General features: G+C 34.3%; 1 protein-coding gene across 1 annotated transcript in view; it reads right to left on the bottom strand.

Moving 5' to 3' along the window:
• Window positions 1-555: 555 nt before the first annotated feature.
• The window catches only part of LOC132747199 (insulin-like peptide receptor), a 60,963-nt gene continuing 42,459 nt past the window's right edge, over window positions 556-19,059 (bottom strand). Inside the window, exons 13-28 of the mRNA XM_060736531.1 lie at window positions 18,808-18,861; window positions 17,381-17,550; window positions 14,251-14,421; window positions 12,402-12,588; window positions 11,677-11,971; window positions 9,729-9,813; window positions 8,755-8,906; window positions 8,209-8,383; window positions 7,448-7,550; window positions 6,914-6,981; window positions 5,447-5,651; window positions 4,738-4,870; window positions 4,124-4,283; window positions 3,391-3,520; window positions 2,746-2,880; window positions 556-2,424 (exon numbers count right to left, since the gene is read on the bottom strand). Of these exons, the coding sequence (XP_060592514.1) occupies window positions 1,809-2,424; window positions 2,746-2,880; window positions 3,391-3,520; window positions 4,124-4,283; window positions 4,738-4,870; window positions 5,447-5,651; window positions 6,914-6,981; window positions 7,448-7,550; window positions 8,209-8,383; window positions 8,755-8,906; window positions 9,729-9,813; window positions 11,677-11,971; window positions 12,402-12,588; window positions 14,251-14,421; window positions 17,381-17,550; window positions 18,808-18,861 (2,839 nt within the window). The 3' untranslated portion in view covers window positions 556-1,808. The remainder of the gene's footprint in view (window positions 2,425-2,745; window positions 2,881-3,390; window positions 3,521-4,123; window positions 4,284-4,737; window positions 4,871-5,446; window positions 5,652-6,913; window positions 6,982-7,447; window positions 7,551-8,208; window positions 8,384-8,754; window positions 8,907-9,728; window positions 9,814-11,676; window positions 11,972-12,401; window positions 12,589-14,250; window positions 14,422-17,380; window positions 17,551-18,807; window positions 18,862-19,059) is intronic.

Genomic DNA, 19,059 nt, shown 5'->3' with positions numbered 1-19,059 from the left:
CACACATTTTTCAAGCTAACCTAAATTCAAACGTAATTTTTATTAGTTATATTTCTTGACCCACGACTGTATACAAATATATCTTTTTCTTGTCACATCTCAATATAAAATACCCACATATATCATGGTAGCTACAGTATCTTAGAATAAATAAGTTCTTCATTCCGCTGCGCTTTTTGAGAATAATGATAAATTTGACAGAATATCCACAAAATTTTCAGAATCTTAGTAAAATTGACACAGAATAATAATGCAAAATTGACAGAATCTTGGCAAAATTGTCAGAATCTTTGCAAAATTGTCAGAATCTTGGCAAAATTGACAGAATCTTGGCAAAATTGTCAGAATCTGGACAAAATTGTCAGAATCTTGGCAAAATTGACAGAATCTTGGCAAAATTGTCAGAATCTTGGCAAAATTGACAGAATCTAGGCAAAATTGTCAGAATCTTGGCAAAATTGACATCAGTGTAAAATGAAAATACTAACTTTTCAAATTGTATAATTATAAAAAAAGAGGGGACAGTATAATGTACTTTATCTATTTAAGAGAAAGTAATATTTCTTATATTTTTATTTCACGATTGTTCCAGCATAAATGACAAAATGGTTTAGGAAAACAGACTAGCTGAGTATCAAATAAATGTCAAGTAATCAAATGATGTATGTTACATGATGTAAATGATTTATATATATAAATAAATACATATATATATAAAAAAATCAGAAATTATCAAATATCTAGGGTCTGGTACCAATAGAACAGTTGTAAAGAATATTTTTAAAAATCATAAAAGTACACAACTGTTACTGTTCGCATCAAGTTCTTGGTACATTAAAATGTGCATGTGACACGTCGGGCAAAAAGGAGCCAGTAGGGGGTACGCTTTTGTGTTTATTTTCAATCATTTTTTCGTGTTACGTTTTAATAAAATTATACTTAACGTTTTAATCAAATTATACTCCAGAAAACATTGGTACAAATCTTCTGTTTTTGTTTTCTTGACAATAAAACAAATAATGGTAAAAACAGCGGATAAATAAAAAAAAAATAATAATAATACGAAAACAAGATAAAAATGTAAGAATAACAATGAAATTCAGAATTTTGATTTTTTCCCCTACCCAACTGGCACCTTTTCACCCGTCGTGTCGCACATAGGCAGACATAGAAAAAAACATAGCACATGATGAAGTATACTGTACAAATGTAGAGAAATTAACGGTTTCAGCAAGTCATAGCTGATTGTCTGATTATCACAATGTAGAATACCTTCAGTCCATTAACTGATTGTTTTAAAATTACCTCCCTTCTCAAAAAAAGCACCTAGAGTGACATCCCTTTGTTTGATACGCCATCTTGAATTGTTTTGGCTAAATTTTGATGTTGTTTTTTTTTTAATTCAGTTATCCAAATAATATTTCTAGCCCACATCTATGATATATATATATATATTTTTTGGAACTCAGTACAAAATGTCAACATTTGATAGACAGAACATGAAGCGTAATACACTGGTTGGCACAAATGTAGAAATCACTTTATGAATAATTACCATTTAAGTACATGGTTTTGGCATAAACTTTTGTTTATTGAATTTCATAGTTCACTTTCACTGATGAATATTTTTGAATATTTTCACATATTCCGTTGATCCAAAATCCGATCAACTGTTCTTAGCACAGTATTGTATTATCTTGCATGAAAATCTAATCTTGCACTTTTCACTAAAAAAAATTGGGAACTATTGAATTATAGTTTAAATGGTTTTATCACACTGAGCATTTTTAAGAGAGGGGGTACTTGTGCTAGCAAGGCGTAGTCCGTTGTAAGTGTAACGGAACATGCCCGTTAGCCACACTCAGTCCGTTCATGTGCGCGTAACTACTGCTCGAACTTTTACTACTTTCTTTACTCCCGTCACTTGAGCCACCGATAGCGCTGTTTGGGCTCGAGCAGACGCCCTGTCTCGTAAAGTCAATATTTGATTGAGCCGCCGCCCCCGCTTGTTCTCTAATCACACTACAATCGCAAACCTCCGCCGACCCGTCATGCTGTTTGTTATGGGAACTACTATAATGAGGATATGAGCCAGTATCGCTAAATATATCTTGAAGTTCTACACTGTGCCCGTTTGAGGCTCCGACACCTAACATCGGCAAGTGAGCCTCGTCAACGTAATCGTTTACGGGACAATGAGGATCATTATCCTCCTCATCGTCCAATGTTTCTAAATAATCGTCACGATTGTTCGACGCCCCACCATGATGCTTAGCTTCCTCGTATTTGGCGTTCTCTTCACTGAAGAAATACGAGCAGTCTCTAAAACTCTGATCTAAGTCAGGTAATAACAGTTCAATGATTTCTTTGAATGTCGGTCTTTGTTTTGGTCTGTATCTCCAACACTTTACCATCAAATCGTATCTGAGAAATAACGTAAGAAATTGAATTGTGAATTGAAAACACAACAGTTGTGGTCAATAACTTCAGAGGAATTATATGGTAAGAAATTTTTCTGAACAATGTACTCGTTATTATGACCTTCAACAGAAACAAGTTATAATTTTCATGCATCAAATATAAGAAATTACCAACAAAAGTATGTACTTCATAGCAAATTAAAAGAGACTGAAAGGTTTACTAGAAAAATTTATGGACTGTAAACGTAAAGTGAACAATTGTATATACATCTGTATAATTAAGGCAAAATCTTTTTTTAAAGATGTAATAATTCAAAGATCTTACAGTTTGGTTGGACATCGTTCAGGTGTGTCCATTATTTTGGCTGAGGCAACATATCTGAGGACTTCCTCGTTGGACAGGCCCTGATATGGTTGAGCCGCCAAGGTTGCCATCTCCCACAATACAACACCGTATGACCTATATGTGTAACATATGACATTAATATTTTTAATAAGGTTTTAACAAAAACGGCAATTCTTACATATATATACATTATAAGAATTCATAATGACGCGAAAGAAAAATGTTCATTTGCCTCAAGTATATGGTTTATAAAATGGTAAAATATTCAACTACTCCTTAAGTAATCAAGTTATTCAACATTACCATCATTTCAGGGGTTTTCATGGCCAAGTGGCTAAAGTCATTGACTTCAAACTACTACCCCCTCACTGCTGTGGGTTGGAATCCTGCCAGGGACTTTGGTTTCTGTCATGTGAGATAGCTATCCTGCTAGCTTACAGAATGTCTGTGCTTCTACTCACATGCTCATTCCTGCCTGAAATAATGTATGAAGGCACACCTAAGGTCTTCCTCCACCAGTAAAAGCTGGAAGGTCGCCATATGATCTATACTGTGATGGTGCATAACCCAACAACCAAAGAAAATCCACTTATTTTACTGTTACTAAAATAAACAACCACTTACCAGACGTCAGTCATACTGGTGAAAACACCGTCTTTTAGAGATTCCGGGGCCATCCATCTCACTGGTAACAAGCCACGGCTTCCCTTTCTATAATAATCTGTCTCGTAAATGTCACGAGTCATTCCAAAATCTGAGAAAATAAGATTCGTTAATGTGAATAAACCTTATCATCAGTAAAGAGGGAAATAACAGGGTTTTCATTTTTATCCGAGGCAAAAGATGTGCCAACAAAAATAACCGATTTGGCTAAGGGTTTCTATTTTTATCTACAGACTGGAAATACAACCAGTTTTCACAGCATTTTGATCGATGAAACGGATTGCCATTCAGTTGGATGTGATATTTATAATTATACTGCCCTTAAAACAGCACACCTCCAGGTTCATGCTAAATTTCATGAAATTTTGAAAATGTATTAAAAAGTAAAACATTGTGAATCTGACAAAGCAAATAATATACACAATGCAAACGGCACTTACAACCAATGTAAATTATCAAAAAGAGGTCAAAATATGCAAATTAGCCAGTTAGTAACGCAGTAGAAATATGGTGAAAATTACTGAAAAATCCGTCATTTATCGCAAATAACATGGAAATTATTACTTTTATCTTCAGTCTTTTTACTTTTAATAAAACCTCAATACATATTGCTCAAGTTCGATTTTCTTGAAAAGTTTTGGTTCATCTCAAGGCATGCAAATGAAATTTTATTTTCTGTTATTAAATCGCTCACCTCCTATTTTGACTATCATATCTTCCCCTACCATACAGTTTCTAGCTGCCAGATCTCTATGTACAAATTTTTTATCAGCTAAGTACGCCATACCATCTGCAATCTCCCCGGCCATCTGTAGAATTTGTTTTAAACTGGGCGGTTGTCGACCATTATTATCCTGCGAGAAAAATTTTTGATTTCATGTAAAAACAAGAAACAACACAGAAGCCTCCCTTATTTCTAAAAGTAGTAAATACAAATGGGACTTGAATATATATGAAACATAGTCAAATTAGACATATATGTGGGAATTTTGGAGATTTCAATAAATTTCTGCAATCATAGTATTTTGCCTAAAGATAAGCATAGATCCAATATATCTTTAATGGGGGAAAGTGTTACAAAAAAAAAATACTTCTTAAATTTACTGCAGTCTAGTATATTAATAATTTAAACATCACAATTAGCCAATGAAAATCATCGTTACAAAAAACTTTTTTCTGAGTTTCTTCTCAAATCTGAGGATTTTCATTGGTCATTAAACATTCTGTGGTAGCTTCTGACCAATCAAATGCCTAAGATCTGAGTCTGAGCATAGAGGATTTCTTTATAACCTCTCAGGCTGGTCTTACCTCCTCATCGGGCCGGTGTAGACGTAGAAAGTTTTTCAAGTCGCCTTGCTGCATCAGTTCCATCAATACATACGCAGGCTGACCCTGTGACACCACACCCATCAGCCTGACTACATGTTCACATTGAAATTGTCTGAAATTATCATAAATCAAATATAAAAATTATCATGAATCAAATCATCATAAATCAAATATAAAATCAAATATAAAATTATCATCAAAATATAAATTATCATGAATCAAATATAAAATTATGATAAATCAAATATTATAATAATCATGTATCATAGAATTTTCTAAGTTCAAAAAGGGCCAAAATTCTTTCAAAATCCATGTTAAAGGCATTTGTTTGTTTCATTTTTACGCCTTTTCTCAACAGTACTTCAGTCATATAGGCGGGTAGTTTCCTAACCATCGTTCCTCGAGAGTTACACCAGTACTAGACTACCTTCCTCCGTGCTAAACTACCAAAGCATCTCCCGGGGATCAAACCCATGCCAGAGAGGTAACTGGATTAGAAGGCATCGACTCTAACCCCTCGACCACGGAGGCGGTACTAAAAGGCATTCGTTAAAGTATGTGAACTTTCAATGCATTCCCTTCAATGGTTTTGGAGAAATCAACTTTCACGGAAAAACTTAACCAGTGTGACGATGATGCTATTCCACGAAAAGTCAAGCTAATAACGATTCTTAACATTTCAACTTACTTCATAATGGAGGCTTCTTGTAGAAACTGGTATCTATCGTGGTCATTGCTGTTTTTGTTTGTTGTTTTTACCGCAACAGGAGTTTTCTCCCCTCCCGGTGTCAGAATTACGAGACCTTCGTACACCATACCGAATGAACCTTGACCTAATTCTTTAATCAACTGTACATTATCACGATCCACTTCCCAGTCGTCAGGTTCATAAACTGTAACACAATACACAGTGTAAACAATAAACATGAACACACAGAGCTACGTGAACACAGGACTACGTGAACACAGGTCTACGTATACACAGGGTTACGTGAACACAAGGCTATGTGAACACAACGAAGCTATGTGAACACAGGGCTATGTGAACACATGGCTATGTGAACACATGGCTACATGAACACAGCTACATGAACACATGGCTATGTGAACATGGCTACATGAACACAGGGCTATGTGAACACAGATACATGAACACAGGGTTATGTGAACACATAGCTACAGGCTACATGAGCACAGTGCTACATGAACACAGGGCTACTTGAACATGCAAAAATTACAGTGTAGATACATGTACGTACATAGCAAAAATTAGTGAACAATATACATGTACATTAAAGTGTAAAAAGCTATATCTGATGAAACATTTTATAAAAATCTAAAAACAGTAAAATTATTTTGTTTTTGCAACCTAACGGTCGTTTCTTGAAACATTTGTTACTTAGAATGTCCATGAAACTTAATATACATGACAAGTTACGGGAACAGAATAGAAAGTTTCGGAAGAAAAAAATCTGCAGCTATTTTAGTTGGTTTTGCGATAATTCCATATTGTGCCCTTACCACTTTCAATAAAATGTACCAACAAACTTTTCTTCTTTTTTTTCTTTGATATCTTGTAATCATTTATAAAATTTGCTCTTTCTCATTAGTACAATTTTACTAACCTTAAAAAATTTCAAATCATTATAAAAAGGGGGTAAAAATAACTCGGTCTTATCAATTATATATACATGTACTTTATCAAATTAATTGCATTAACATGACAATATTTTCAATACAACATGAGAAATTCTTCAAATTCAAAAACAAGTATACATCATTGTGCAACAATATTTGAAGTGCTATACCTTACATTATTACAATAGATTTTCTTTCATTTTAACGGAGTACAATTTGTTTTTTGATTTATCAAAGCCATGTTATTATTAAAGAATGTTTTTTTCAACTTTTTTAAAATATATGATCTTTTGAATGTGCAGTACAGACAACAAAGTTTTTATTTTACAACAACATCCTGGCATTTTCATCGAGTAACGTAAAACACAGTGCATTTATTACAATACGATCACCTTACCAGATGTCTCGTAGTAATCTGGGTTAGCCGACGTGAACACTGTGTCTTTAATAAATGCCCTGTACCTTGAAATAGTAGAGGAAAAGATGTATTTATACATGTTTGATTACTAACACATACCTGCATAGTCGGCCATGTAGTCGGGGTTTGTAGAGACGAGCATTCCGTCCGGTACCTGCTTCGCAAACCTACACGCAAGACAACAAATTCTGTTAGAATATACTACATACATGGAAATTGAACAGAAATAACACAGATGTAACATCCAATTGATGAAAATAAGCACTAGAAATGAGTCCATAGAACATGGTCGCACCCACATTCCATTTTTTCTCTCAGTCTATGGACAGACAGTGTGATGGACCGACAAGGGCAATTCTATATACCCCCTCTAAGTATTGAGTGCATAAATATTTATTAATAATATAACAACTCCATGTTTAAACAAGTTTTAAAGTGCATATGAAAAATAAACTTAAAAGTATTTAGATGTTTGAATGTGCATATGAAATAATATATATAAATATTTTGCATGTATCATACTCATAGCAGCAAAAGGACCAGAGAGCACCAAGTTACGAGATGTTAATCACTCAGACACAAAATATGAAATAATAATGATATATTGTTACCACTGTAACCATGGAAACTTACCTTCTTTTAGTGATAAACCAGACTGCTACAACTGTGCACAGAAAGATGACAACAACAACACTGCTGACGACTGCAACCATCTGATTCTGTGGCCATTCTTTGGCTGTAAAATTTAAAATAGTTCTACAGTTTTCAAATTGCAAATTGCACAAAATTTTTGTGGCCAAACTTCACCACCTCACTTAAATAGTAAGAGGCCTTATATTCTTGATTTTGGGGGAAATTATCACTTAAATTGCTAAATTGGGAAGTAAAAAAGCTGGTGTAAGTTTGAATTATTGGGAAAAACTGCATGATTGGGAAGAGGACTTTATATAGGCCTCTGCTATATAAGGGGAAAAATCACTGACCACAATATTCCCTATAGTTATTTATTAATTTTTCACAAATCATGCATTATCTCTGTCCATTTGAATTTAGGCGACTATTTTTTTAACCCATGCAATGCCAGCAGCCATTATGCCTCGTCATAATTTAGCTCACCAGTATATAGAAAGGTATACCTGCATATCTTAGCAGTTAAGTCCATGAAAGTTAAGGCAACAGAAATATGACAATAGAGCAAAGATGCCCCTGAAATTCTCTGTCTTGTCAGTCTACTGAGGGACAGCATGACAGACGTCCAGACTAAGGCAAATCTACGTCATTCCAATCAATGGGGGCTTAAAAACCAAGGTAAAGTCGACATTTTTACATAAATTTGACTATAGAAGAAAATTTTATAACTTGAAATCAGTGTGAAAATTGAAAAGTATACATACTGGCCACATTATTTATTGTAAAATATAGGTAGTCTGTCCACGAGCCATTTCCTGCGAGTGACGTTGCTCGGAGTCTGAACGTGTAGTTTCCAGGGTCAAGCTTATCCAATAAATGTCCACCTTTCCCGACATCACGATATATTTCATAGGTGATGCATATCAAGATTGGCTTCACCTGAAAATATGAAATAAAGTTAAACTTCAATTACTCAAACTCGGAATGCTGGAGCTTCAAAAAATTCTTTTAATTCAATGTTCCGTCAAGAATATTTGCCTCTTTATTCTATACATTTCTGCTTTGGATGGCTTAAACTTTGATAAGTTTTCAATAGATGAACACAGCTGGTATTCCCTGCAGCTCAATTACAGTAATATAATACTTTGTCAAACGGTTTCCAGATATTTCGCCTCTAAATTGCTCAAGCTGACCTTGTCACCCTACATCACCTTATTTCCAAAGAACAACTTTGAAATTTATTGTACAGGTTGGGGATATAAAAATATAATTCACCGATCAAAGTAAAAACAAATTTCAAACCTACTCACATTTTTAATATTTTGATTCATGTACTCTATATCATAAGTGAGAATAAGGCCGTTAGGGTTTGGTGGATCCTGCCACTTTATATGTACAGCGCCAGTCTTGTTCACCATGTATTTAACATCAACTAGGCTAGAATTAATCGTGTCTGCTTTGCCTGAAATCATAACAATATATTGTAAATAAACAATTAAGTATATTGTTTTTTTTTTCTTTTTCTTTTTTTTTAACACCAATTTAAACATATGCTTGTGCTAATACTCGTATCTCAGTTGAGCCATCTAACCAGCTTTCCTAGATAACTAACCAGTTATTAGAAATTATCCCCAGAACCATTCTAAAAACGATCTAAATATCCTAAATCATTAGTATCATATTTTGTAAGAAAAAGGAATTAAACAGTCTAAACTAGACCTATCACTGAAGGTGATTAATACCCCAACTAGCAACTTAGACTTTTTGAAAAATAAGTGGTCTGTAGAAAAATTTGAACACAACCTATAGTAAATGAAGTATCAACTGTGTGCAAAGAATTATTTCAATTAATTGCAATCCCAACCAGGATCTTCATATAAGCTTGCTATACACCAAGTTTAACTACAATATCTCATTCCTAACAAACTCTAGTTATTGTCCAGAATTTTTTTTCTATTTTTACCATTACCTTTTTGATAACAATACCTCATTTCAAACTCTAGTTATCGTCCAGAAACCATGATGTGGTCAACTGAAGGACTGACGGACGGACTGACAAGCTGACTCCTATATACCCCCTAAACTTTGTTTGTGAGGGTATAAAACAAACACCCTATAAAATTCATTTTTATGTTTTAAGACTTACAAGATTGTCTTTAACATTTAAATTTGTATTGATAGTAGTTGAGAAAAAACTCAAGAGGATTTCATAGATATTTAAAACAAATACTTCCGAGTATTTCATCGATGTTATTAAACTTACTATCGATGTTAATAAACTTACTGTCGGGTAAAGTGCGGCCAAATCCGAGAGCCTGGTTACTACACAGCATATCTTTGTCTGCCTCCCTTGTATGACAGGCTATAACCTGTTCAACAAACAAAATAAAATCATTTATTATCCCTTACCACCCTAAAGATCTGAAAATGGACCTGTCCATGATTCAGTCTGGACAAAACCATTCATCATTCAAAATACAGTTAAACCTGTAAACAAAGGCCACCCAGAGACAAAACATGGTCTTTAGAGACAAGTGGTCTTTATAAATAGATTATTTTATTCTATATTAACAATCGAGGGCTATCAAAAAATGCATTTATTTGCAGGATTATCTTAAATCAGAGGTGGTCTTTCATACAAGTTTGACTGTATGTACTGACCGAATAGCCAACAGTGCAGACCATGATTACATGGGTATGTCTCGGCTGATCTTGGTCTGCACTGGTCACATGTATAGTATCAGTATGCCATCAGCAGGCCAAAAATGTTCAATACCAGGACCACTCAGGTATGGGAATTTTGAGGGTTTGTTATTTAGAAAAAAGATGAAGTTGTCACCCATTAACAATACTCATCATGAATAATGTTAAATATTTTATAAAACCAAATTTAAGTATTGATTGTGCTTAAGGCAGATATTTTTTTTCTTTCTTTCTTTTTTTTTTTTTTTTTTTTTTTTTTTTTTACAAAAATCAGGCAAACATGTTTTTATGACATTTTTTTAACTAATATTTTATCAGATTGATCTAGATCATAACACTACTTGTACTGTAACAGCTTAAATGATAAAAAGTAAGGCAATAATTTTCATAATGTATAGTAAGCCTAAATAACAGATTGGTAAAGTTTTATAATAAAAAAAAAATCATGTGCGCCTTCACAAATGACTTTTAAAAGGTTTGAATCAAGACATGGGCATAAGTCATTTCATGTAGTAAAACATACAAAATGTAACTGCAGGTTGGTCATTAAACTTGAATATGTTTCTTTCAGTGGTTTATGCTGGTAGTCAACATATCACCATAAGTTAACATAGAAAACTAGTATGATAGCATAATAACTAGTGATGGAAATCGGATGAAATTTGTCCCAATCGATCATCGGTTCAGTCGGATGGGACATAATCGATAACTTTTGGAATAAAGTCGCGTTTAAAAAGAAATAGGGAAGTAACATTTCTTCCCAAGGCACTTGATTATATTCAGTAACATGAACTTCATTTAACACTTTTCAACACAGTTTTAACCTTGTATAGTCATAATTTTACGAAATAGCTTTTATTTTTCAATGTATGTCAAATAATAACATTCAAATCACATTACATTACTATTGTTTACATTACTTATTGATTCTGTTTAACTCCAAATTGTCTCTGACATTATTTTTTGCGATCGGCGAGGTGAAAATTACCGTCAGAATAATTCCCTTTGACACTTTAAACATTTTCGACGACGTCGCGGAACAAATTTTTACGAATCGATTATTGTCGCTTTACATAGCAGTAAGTGATTTTCGGCGACTGGCGACAATCGGAACATCACTAATAATAACACATTATTCTCCTCAGGGAGACTAAGATTTCTGCTGTTGCTTTGAGTTTTTGCTGACCTTTAGAAAAGTTACATTTTCTGTGATGCCTTAATTTCGGAAGATATTATGCTATTGATGTAAAGAGTTCATATTGGACTAGTAATCTAAAGATTGCTTGCCACATGCGTTCAAACCCCCATCAGAACAAGCTGTTATTTCCGAGAACAAGAAACTTTACATTCATTGCGCAGTACTGGTTGGTTCTAGAAACAGATTCTTGAGTGTTTCAGTAAGCTCATAGCTTCCAACCCAATGAAACTAAAATAAATTCTTATAAACGAAAGAGTTTATTGCTATAAGGAAGTTTGCTCTTCAAAGGTTCTAAACTAGAATGCGAAGAAATCGAGGTCATCGAACATACCTTTATGTTATAATCTTCAAAATGACCGAGATTTGTTATGATGAACTTTCGCTGATCGACCACGTCAGCCATCATGTAAGGATTCTCTGTGCTGACTTCTCCCTTTGGAACTTTATCTTCTGGTGGCGGGGACGTCACGGTGTCTACTGTCGGCGTCATGGTTGTTAAGTTCACCGTCACCGTGCCTTCCACCGACGACTGATATGTGTACTTCTTGACCTCATGTGATGTGCCCGATGCTACGGAACGTTTAGGTCGCCTTCTAGCAGCTATTGTGGTTTCGGCTGGTTCAAGTCTGTAAAAATGAAAAACAACGTAGCATTTATCATCAAATTCAATGATCAATGAAAATGAACTAAATGTTAAATCTTTTATATTTTACTACTTAAGTCAACAACCATCTAGTTTTGACATTTGTTTACAGACTTCCGATTCCTGATTTTCGCAATAGTTTTTTTTATTACATTTATTTACCTCCATCTTTTTTTTCTGACTTTAAAACCGTTTAAGTGTTTTTAAAGACTCGATTCACAAAAGTCACCTGAATAAATCATGGCCAGCCTGCAAAACCATGCAGTCTAACCAGAACCTATTGTTGGCTTTTTAAGGGGCTTCAGGTTTTCTGAAATGATTGGATTGAAACATCTTTTGGAGTTTTGTAAACCATCTAATGTAGGTGTGGACCAAAAACTTCAGTGCAGGAAACCTTTAAAAAACATTCGTACCTTTTAACATAAACCTGGTTTTGTAGATAATCCTGGAACTGAATTTCGAGATATCGCTCTCTCTCTTCCACCTGTAGTTGTTTCTCTGTTTTCGGGCACTCACAGCACGTTCCGTTTCTCGTAACGTTTCTTTTCTCCTCAGCCTGTTTCTCTTCTATCTCTCTCTTAATGAGGCTCACAGACAGTGCTATAAATAGAGGATATTGAATGAGGCTCACAGACAGTGCTATAAATAGAGGATATTGAATGAGGCTCACAGACAGTGCTATAAATAGAGGATATTGAATGAGGCTCACAGACAGTGCTATAAATAGAGGATATTGAATGAGGCTCACAGACAGTGCTATAAATAGAGGATATTGAATGAGGCTCACAGACAGTGCTATAAATAGAGGATATTGAATGAGGCTCACAGACAGCGCTATAAATAGAGGATATTGAATGAGGCTCACAGACAGCGCTATAAATAGAGGATATTGAATGAGGCTCACAGACAGTGCTATAAATAGAGGATATTGAATGAGGCTTACAGACAGTGCTATAAATAGAGGATATTGAATGAGGCTCACAGACAGCGCTATGACAGTGCTATAAATAGAGGATATTGAATGAGGCTCACAGACAGTGCTATAAATAGAGGATATTGAATGAGGCTTACAGACAGTGCTATAAATAGAGGATATTGAATGAGTGTAAGTTCAATACAGAATTTATTGAACAAGTATAATAAAATCAAATTATGCGAGTCTCTGGAGAGCATGACATCATTACATTCAATGAGTTAAATAAATTAAGTAATGAACTTCACTCAAATTTAATATTCTATTTATCACATACCAAAAATAAAGACCATTTAAGTGAAAAAAAGAGTCATTTTTCATTGATGCACCTATAGCATAACGCTTACATTTAGCATGGCTATACTCTTTTCAAGTCACATACCATTTTTACAGAATCGCAGAAACTTTACGGGTATGTAATTATGTACAAAAATAAACAGTTCAAATTTAGCTTATATTTCAATCAATGGCACTTTAATGCAAATTCAAAAACTGGAAATAATCAGAATTTTATAATTTTTCACATAAATCAATACTATCTACTTTTTACAAATTTTATATATACATGTACAATAATTTGTTAATGAAATACTGAAATTCTATCAAATAACACAGGTATATCAACCTGTGAATTTATTTTTTCAATTTCGTATCAATAACATTTAAGTCCACTTCCTGAAAGTAACCAGTACTGGCATCATATTAATTAAAATGGCTGTGACCGTAATAGGGTTGGAGCCAACTATTGCTGCTGCATTGAGAAGTTGACTCCTTAACTTCTAGGTCATGGCCTCACTTCTAGATTTTTTTATTTTCGGCAATTTTAACACATTATCTGGACTATCTCGGCAGTCGAGCCACCTAACTAGTTGTCCCAGATAACATACAAGTTCCAAGTTCTCTGCACCAATGTCTCCGCAAGTGACCCAACCGCTCATCAAATATGATTTCTGTATCAGCAGTGTGAGATAAATAACCATCGAACTCAATCTGGAGATCATTTCGGAGCAAGAGCACTTGTTCACGTGTTTATCTTGTGTTTTTATCTTGTGTGTTTATCTCATGTGTTTATCTCATGTGTTTATCTCATGTGTCAATCTTGTGTGTTTATCTTGCATGTTTATCTTGTGTGTTTACCTCATGTGTTTATCTTAAGTGTTAAGCTCGTGCGTTTATCTTGTGTGTTTACCTCATGTGCTTGGTACACCACAAATTTAGCGTGTAACAAGAAGAAGAGAAACAACCACATTGCATCAAGTCATAAAAAGTTTTGGTGTATGTGTACTCACGGTTTGTGCAGTAATTTCTGAGCTCGTATTCTTTCTGGTTGAATTTACGAAGCTGCCAGTAGACGTGATAGTGGGTCACGTTCCCGTTGGGTTTGTTGGGCGGGTCCCAAGACACTTCCAGTTCACCTGGATGTTTCTCTTTCACCTGGAGATTTATTGGGCTTGTTGGAACTGAAAGTTATGTAACATAAATTAGTTTTGTTATAGATACTTTGAGTTAAATTGCCATAAAAAAAGATTAAAGTTTATTTTGATCACTCCCACCAAGATAAGCCCCTTTGAATTTTATGATATCATACATAAACTAACAATAAGTTTGACAAGAGATAAAAAATGTCATGGTCAATGTTAAAGTTTGCAGACGGCAACTTGCGAGGCAATGGCAACAGGATAGGTCAAAGGGTATTCCACATGACTATAACAATAAACTCTATTTTTTATTTTCTTCAAAAAAAAAAGAAAAACAAGAGGGCCATGATGGCCCTGAGGTCGCTCACCTGTATATAGCCCCCCCCCCACCCCGGGCCAATTTTTACCCAAGGGCTTTTATTTGTTTATTTGAACAGACTTGGTAGACACCCATAAGAAGATGTTTCATGCTAAACATCTAAGTTCTAGCTCATTGGGTTTTTTAAAAGAAGATTTTTAAAGTTTTTACTATACACATATAGTTAAAAACAATGACACCCCTGGGGCAGGGCCAGTTTTGACCCCCGGGCTTTTATTTGAACAAACTTTGTAGATATTTACTTAAAGATGTTTCATGCTTAATATCTAAACTCTAGCTATTTGGGTTTTTTCAAAGAAGATTTTTAAGTTTTTGCTATACACATATAAGGAAAATCAATGACCCCCCCCCCCCCCCAGGCGGGGCCAGTTTTGACCCCAGGGCTTTTATTTGAACATACTTGGTAGACACCCATTAGAACATGTTTCATGCTAAATATCTTAGCTCTAGCTCTTTGAGTTCTTTAAAAGAAGATTTTTTAAGTTTTTACTATATGCATATAGGGAAAATCAATGACCCCCCTGGGGCGGGGCCAATTTTGACCCCAGGGCTTTTATTTGAACAAACTTGGTAGACATTCACTAGAAGATGTTTCATGCCAAATATCTAAGCTCTAGCTCTTATGGTTCTTTAAAAGAAGATTTTTTAAGTTTTTACTATATGCATATAGGGAAAATCAATGACCCCCCGGGGTGGGGCCAATTTTGACCACAGGGCTTTAATTTGAACAAACTTGGTAGACACTCACTAGAAGATGTTTCATGCTTAATATCTTAGCTCTAGCTCTTTAGGTTCTTTAAAAGAAGATTTTTTAAGTTTTTACTATATGCATATAGGGAAAATCAATGACCCCCTGGGGCGGGGCCAATTTTGACCCCAGGGCTTTTATTTGAACAAACTTGGTTGACATTCACTATAAGATGTTTCATGCTTAATATCTAAGCTCTAGCTCTTACGGTTCTTTAAAAGAAGATTTTTTAAGTTTTTACTATATGCATATAGGGAAAATCAATGACCCCCGGGGCGGGGCCAATTTTGACCCAAGGGCTTTTATTTGAACAAACTTGGTAAACACTCATTAGAAGATGTTTCATGCCAAATATCTTAGCTCTAGCTCTTTGGGTTCTTTAAAAGAAGATTTTTTAAGTTTTTACTATATGCATTTAGGGAAAATCAATGACCCCCTGGGGCGGGGCCAATTTTGACCCAAGAGCCTTTATTTGAACAAACTTGGTAGACACTCACTAGAAGATGTTTCATGCCAAATATCTAAGCTCTAGCTCTTAGGGTTGTTTAAAAGAAGATATTTAAAGATTTTTCTTTCGGTTGCCATGGCAACCAGAGTTCTGCATGGAATTAAATTCTTTGAACAATTTTTAAAGGTGACCACCAAAGGAACATTCCTGTGAAGTTTGGATGAAATTGGCTCAGTGGTTTATGAGGAGATGTCATTTAAAGCAAAAGTTTACGGACGGACGACGGACGGACGGACGGACGCCGGACGAAAAGCGATCACAAAAGCTCACCCTGTCACTTTGTGACAGGTGAGCTAAAAAAGTCGAGCTCAAAATGATTAACAGATGTCATCCCAAGGTCGGACAGATGTTGATCGAGATCTAACAGAGGGTAAAAAAATAAGATATAATCAGTAAAATAAAAAAAAGTTTGTTAACCTTATCGGCCAGTCCACATGTTTACATTATCATAATTATACATGTCATGTACTACAGTAAAACTGACTTGCAGCAAACACTGCTATAGTGAATAACTGATTATACGGAAAAATTGGTGTTTGGCCCAAAAGCTTGTCTATTTTTATTTAATTTTAAAAAGATATTGTTAAAAAGGAACTTATTTATTAAACTATCTCCGTTTAACAGCTCTTATCCTTTACAATATCCTAATGTTGTTTTTTTTTCAACTCTTACACATTCCACTTTTTCTTCCATTTTTCTTCTCATGGAGACTTTCAAGCTTTCCTGGTGGAAAACAACCTGTGCGTTATTACAGACACAAGTGGCCATTTGAATAGAACCACCGTTTTTTGTTGTTGTCTTTTTTATTTCTCCCATGAAAGGAAATAATCAATTAAAGACAGTGCTCAGGCTTATCAACTATTCTGAATTGGGTATCATTATTGTAATGTAATGTCATTAATTGCTGGGTTTAAAGTCTTACCACCCTAAATATTTCAAATGGACCTGCTCCACTAACAATCTGGACAAAGCCATTTATCTCCATAGAGAAAATTTCAAAATTAGTACCAACTGAATAGTGAACAGTGCAGACCATGATCAGACAGCACAGATATGCCAGCTGATCTTGGTCAGTACTTGCTGTATGGATAGACTCTGATGCGGGCAACAATCTAAGAGTTAAATCAAACTTATTCATTAAAGTTGCCCCTTCAAATTTATAAATATGCGTCATCTTCCAAAACAAAACTCAATATTGAAAGTCGACAGATGTTTTTTTTTCCAGCAAATAATTATATTGTACTTTGATATAAAAGTTCACAGAAGTCAACGAGAAATGTTTAAAGATCACTTTCACCTTCTGCTACTTTGATATAAAAATTCATAGAAGTCAAAAAGTAATGTTTAAAGTAAATTGTATATTCACCTTCTGCTGCCGTACGAAAGTAAATCACATCACTGCTTGCGCCTTTCAATGCTTTGGATACAGTCAGTGCCCTTATATAGGCCGCGTACTGGGTCCAGGGTTCGAGCCCTGCGATGTAATTAATGTATCGGTCACATGGTTTGTTTGTACAAACGTCCTTGCTCAACCATCTGTAATGAAAAATAAATAAATGAACGTAAAAATAAATAAACTTAAAAATAAATAATTAAAACAAAACAATTTTTTAAAAAACAATGACAACAAGGTGAGTACCTCCCCCTATTTTCCGAAAAAAGTCAAGCTTTAAACCATGAACAATTGTCTTTAGATCTTACAGATTACATTAAGTCCCATATCATAATTTATATAAAGGAAAGTACGTGTAATACAGCCTTGCCTAGTAATGAATTACCATCCTTTTTTCTGGGGAGAGAGAGAGAGAAAAAAAGAGAGATTTTTTTCATGCTTAGTGATACAAGAAACTCATTTATTTACCAATAAGTTATTTATAAATGGCACTTTATATATGTAATGACTATACATAATGACAAAGCAGGTCTTATTACATGTGGCTTAAATTTTCACTCCAAATAGACAACAAATTACATTTCTTGCCATACTTTCATATAACCTTTCCTTACTCAAACAGTTTTCACATTTGACCTTTATACACTCAGCAAACATTTTCACACAGTAACTTAAAAGTGCACAAACAAAAAAAGAATATGTAATGTGTTGTTTTGTCATATTTTTTTTAACCCCCCCTCCCCCTCAATAAGCAAAAAAGTTTCTATGTACCAATATATAAATAGCAGAAAACTTAAAAGTGCACAAACAAATGAATAATCTGTAATAATGTGTTGTTTTATCATATTCCCCACTCCCCCTTCAAAAACAAAAATGTCTTCAGGAATTCTACAGTGTACTAATGTACTAATATATAAATAGCAGAACCACTGTTTTGCACTTAGCTTGTTTTCATACATGAAATCACAGCTGTTGATTAAGTGTTGTTGTTTTTTTTTTCTTTCTGTTGTTTTGCAATTGTGTTTCTTTTGTCGCTGTAGCTTTAAATACCACAAATCTAATACACAGGGATAATAAATCCAACAAAAACATATTCAATGCCATTCTCAACATAAATATCTGTACTAAAAGATGAATAAAGCCATAAGAATGTACAAAAACAAAAACACAATTAGAAATAATACGTTGGCTTATTTTTTTACATGACAAGAATGGGAAATGTTTACGCTTCTGAAATTTTCGTGGCAAAAGTTTTCTTGCTTGAGGTAGTGAAATTCCAAATTCGCTTAATTAAAGGTCTAGGATTCTACAGTCGTGACGTGAAAGTGTTTCTATCCATGACATAGGTGAGTTAATCCTTACTAGAACATAATGGTTTTCAAAACATGCTATCAACTTACAGGTCGTCCGAACATGCATCACGCCCTTTATAGATAGAAACGTTCTTCTCCGGCCTGAAAAATGCGAAAATAGAAAAATCTATATTTCAATTCATTTCAAATGGGCTATTAAACATGTACAACAGCTCTTTTGTTACAGGTTTTTAGTTAAAATTATATCTTTTCTTATAATATTATAAAGCAAAGTGATTGGTTAAAAATACATGTATAAGTTTCTCACGTCTTTGTATATACAAGCTTATTTACCTCTGG

The sequence above is a fragment of the Ruditapes philippinarum genome, unplaced genomic scaffold (genome assembly GCF_026571515.1).
Source record: "Ruditapes philippinarum isolate M1 unplaced genomic scaffold, ASM2657151v2 ctg613_1_1_1_1, whole genome shotgun sequence".
NCBI lineage: Eukaryota > Metazoa > Mollusca > Bivalvia > Venerida > Veneridae > Ruditapes > Ruditapes philippinarum.
The sequence above is the reverse complement of the archived record's forward strand: the minus strand, read 5'-3'. Positions and strand labels throughout refer to the sequence as shown.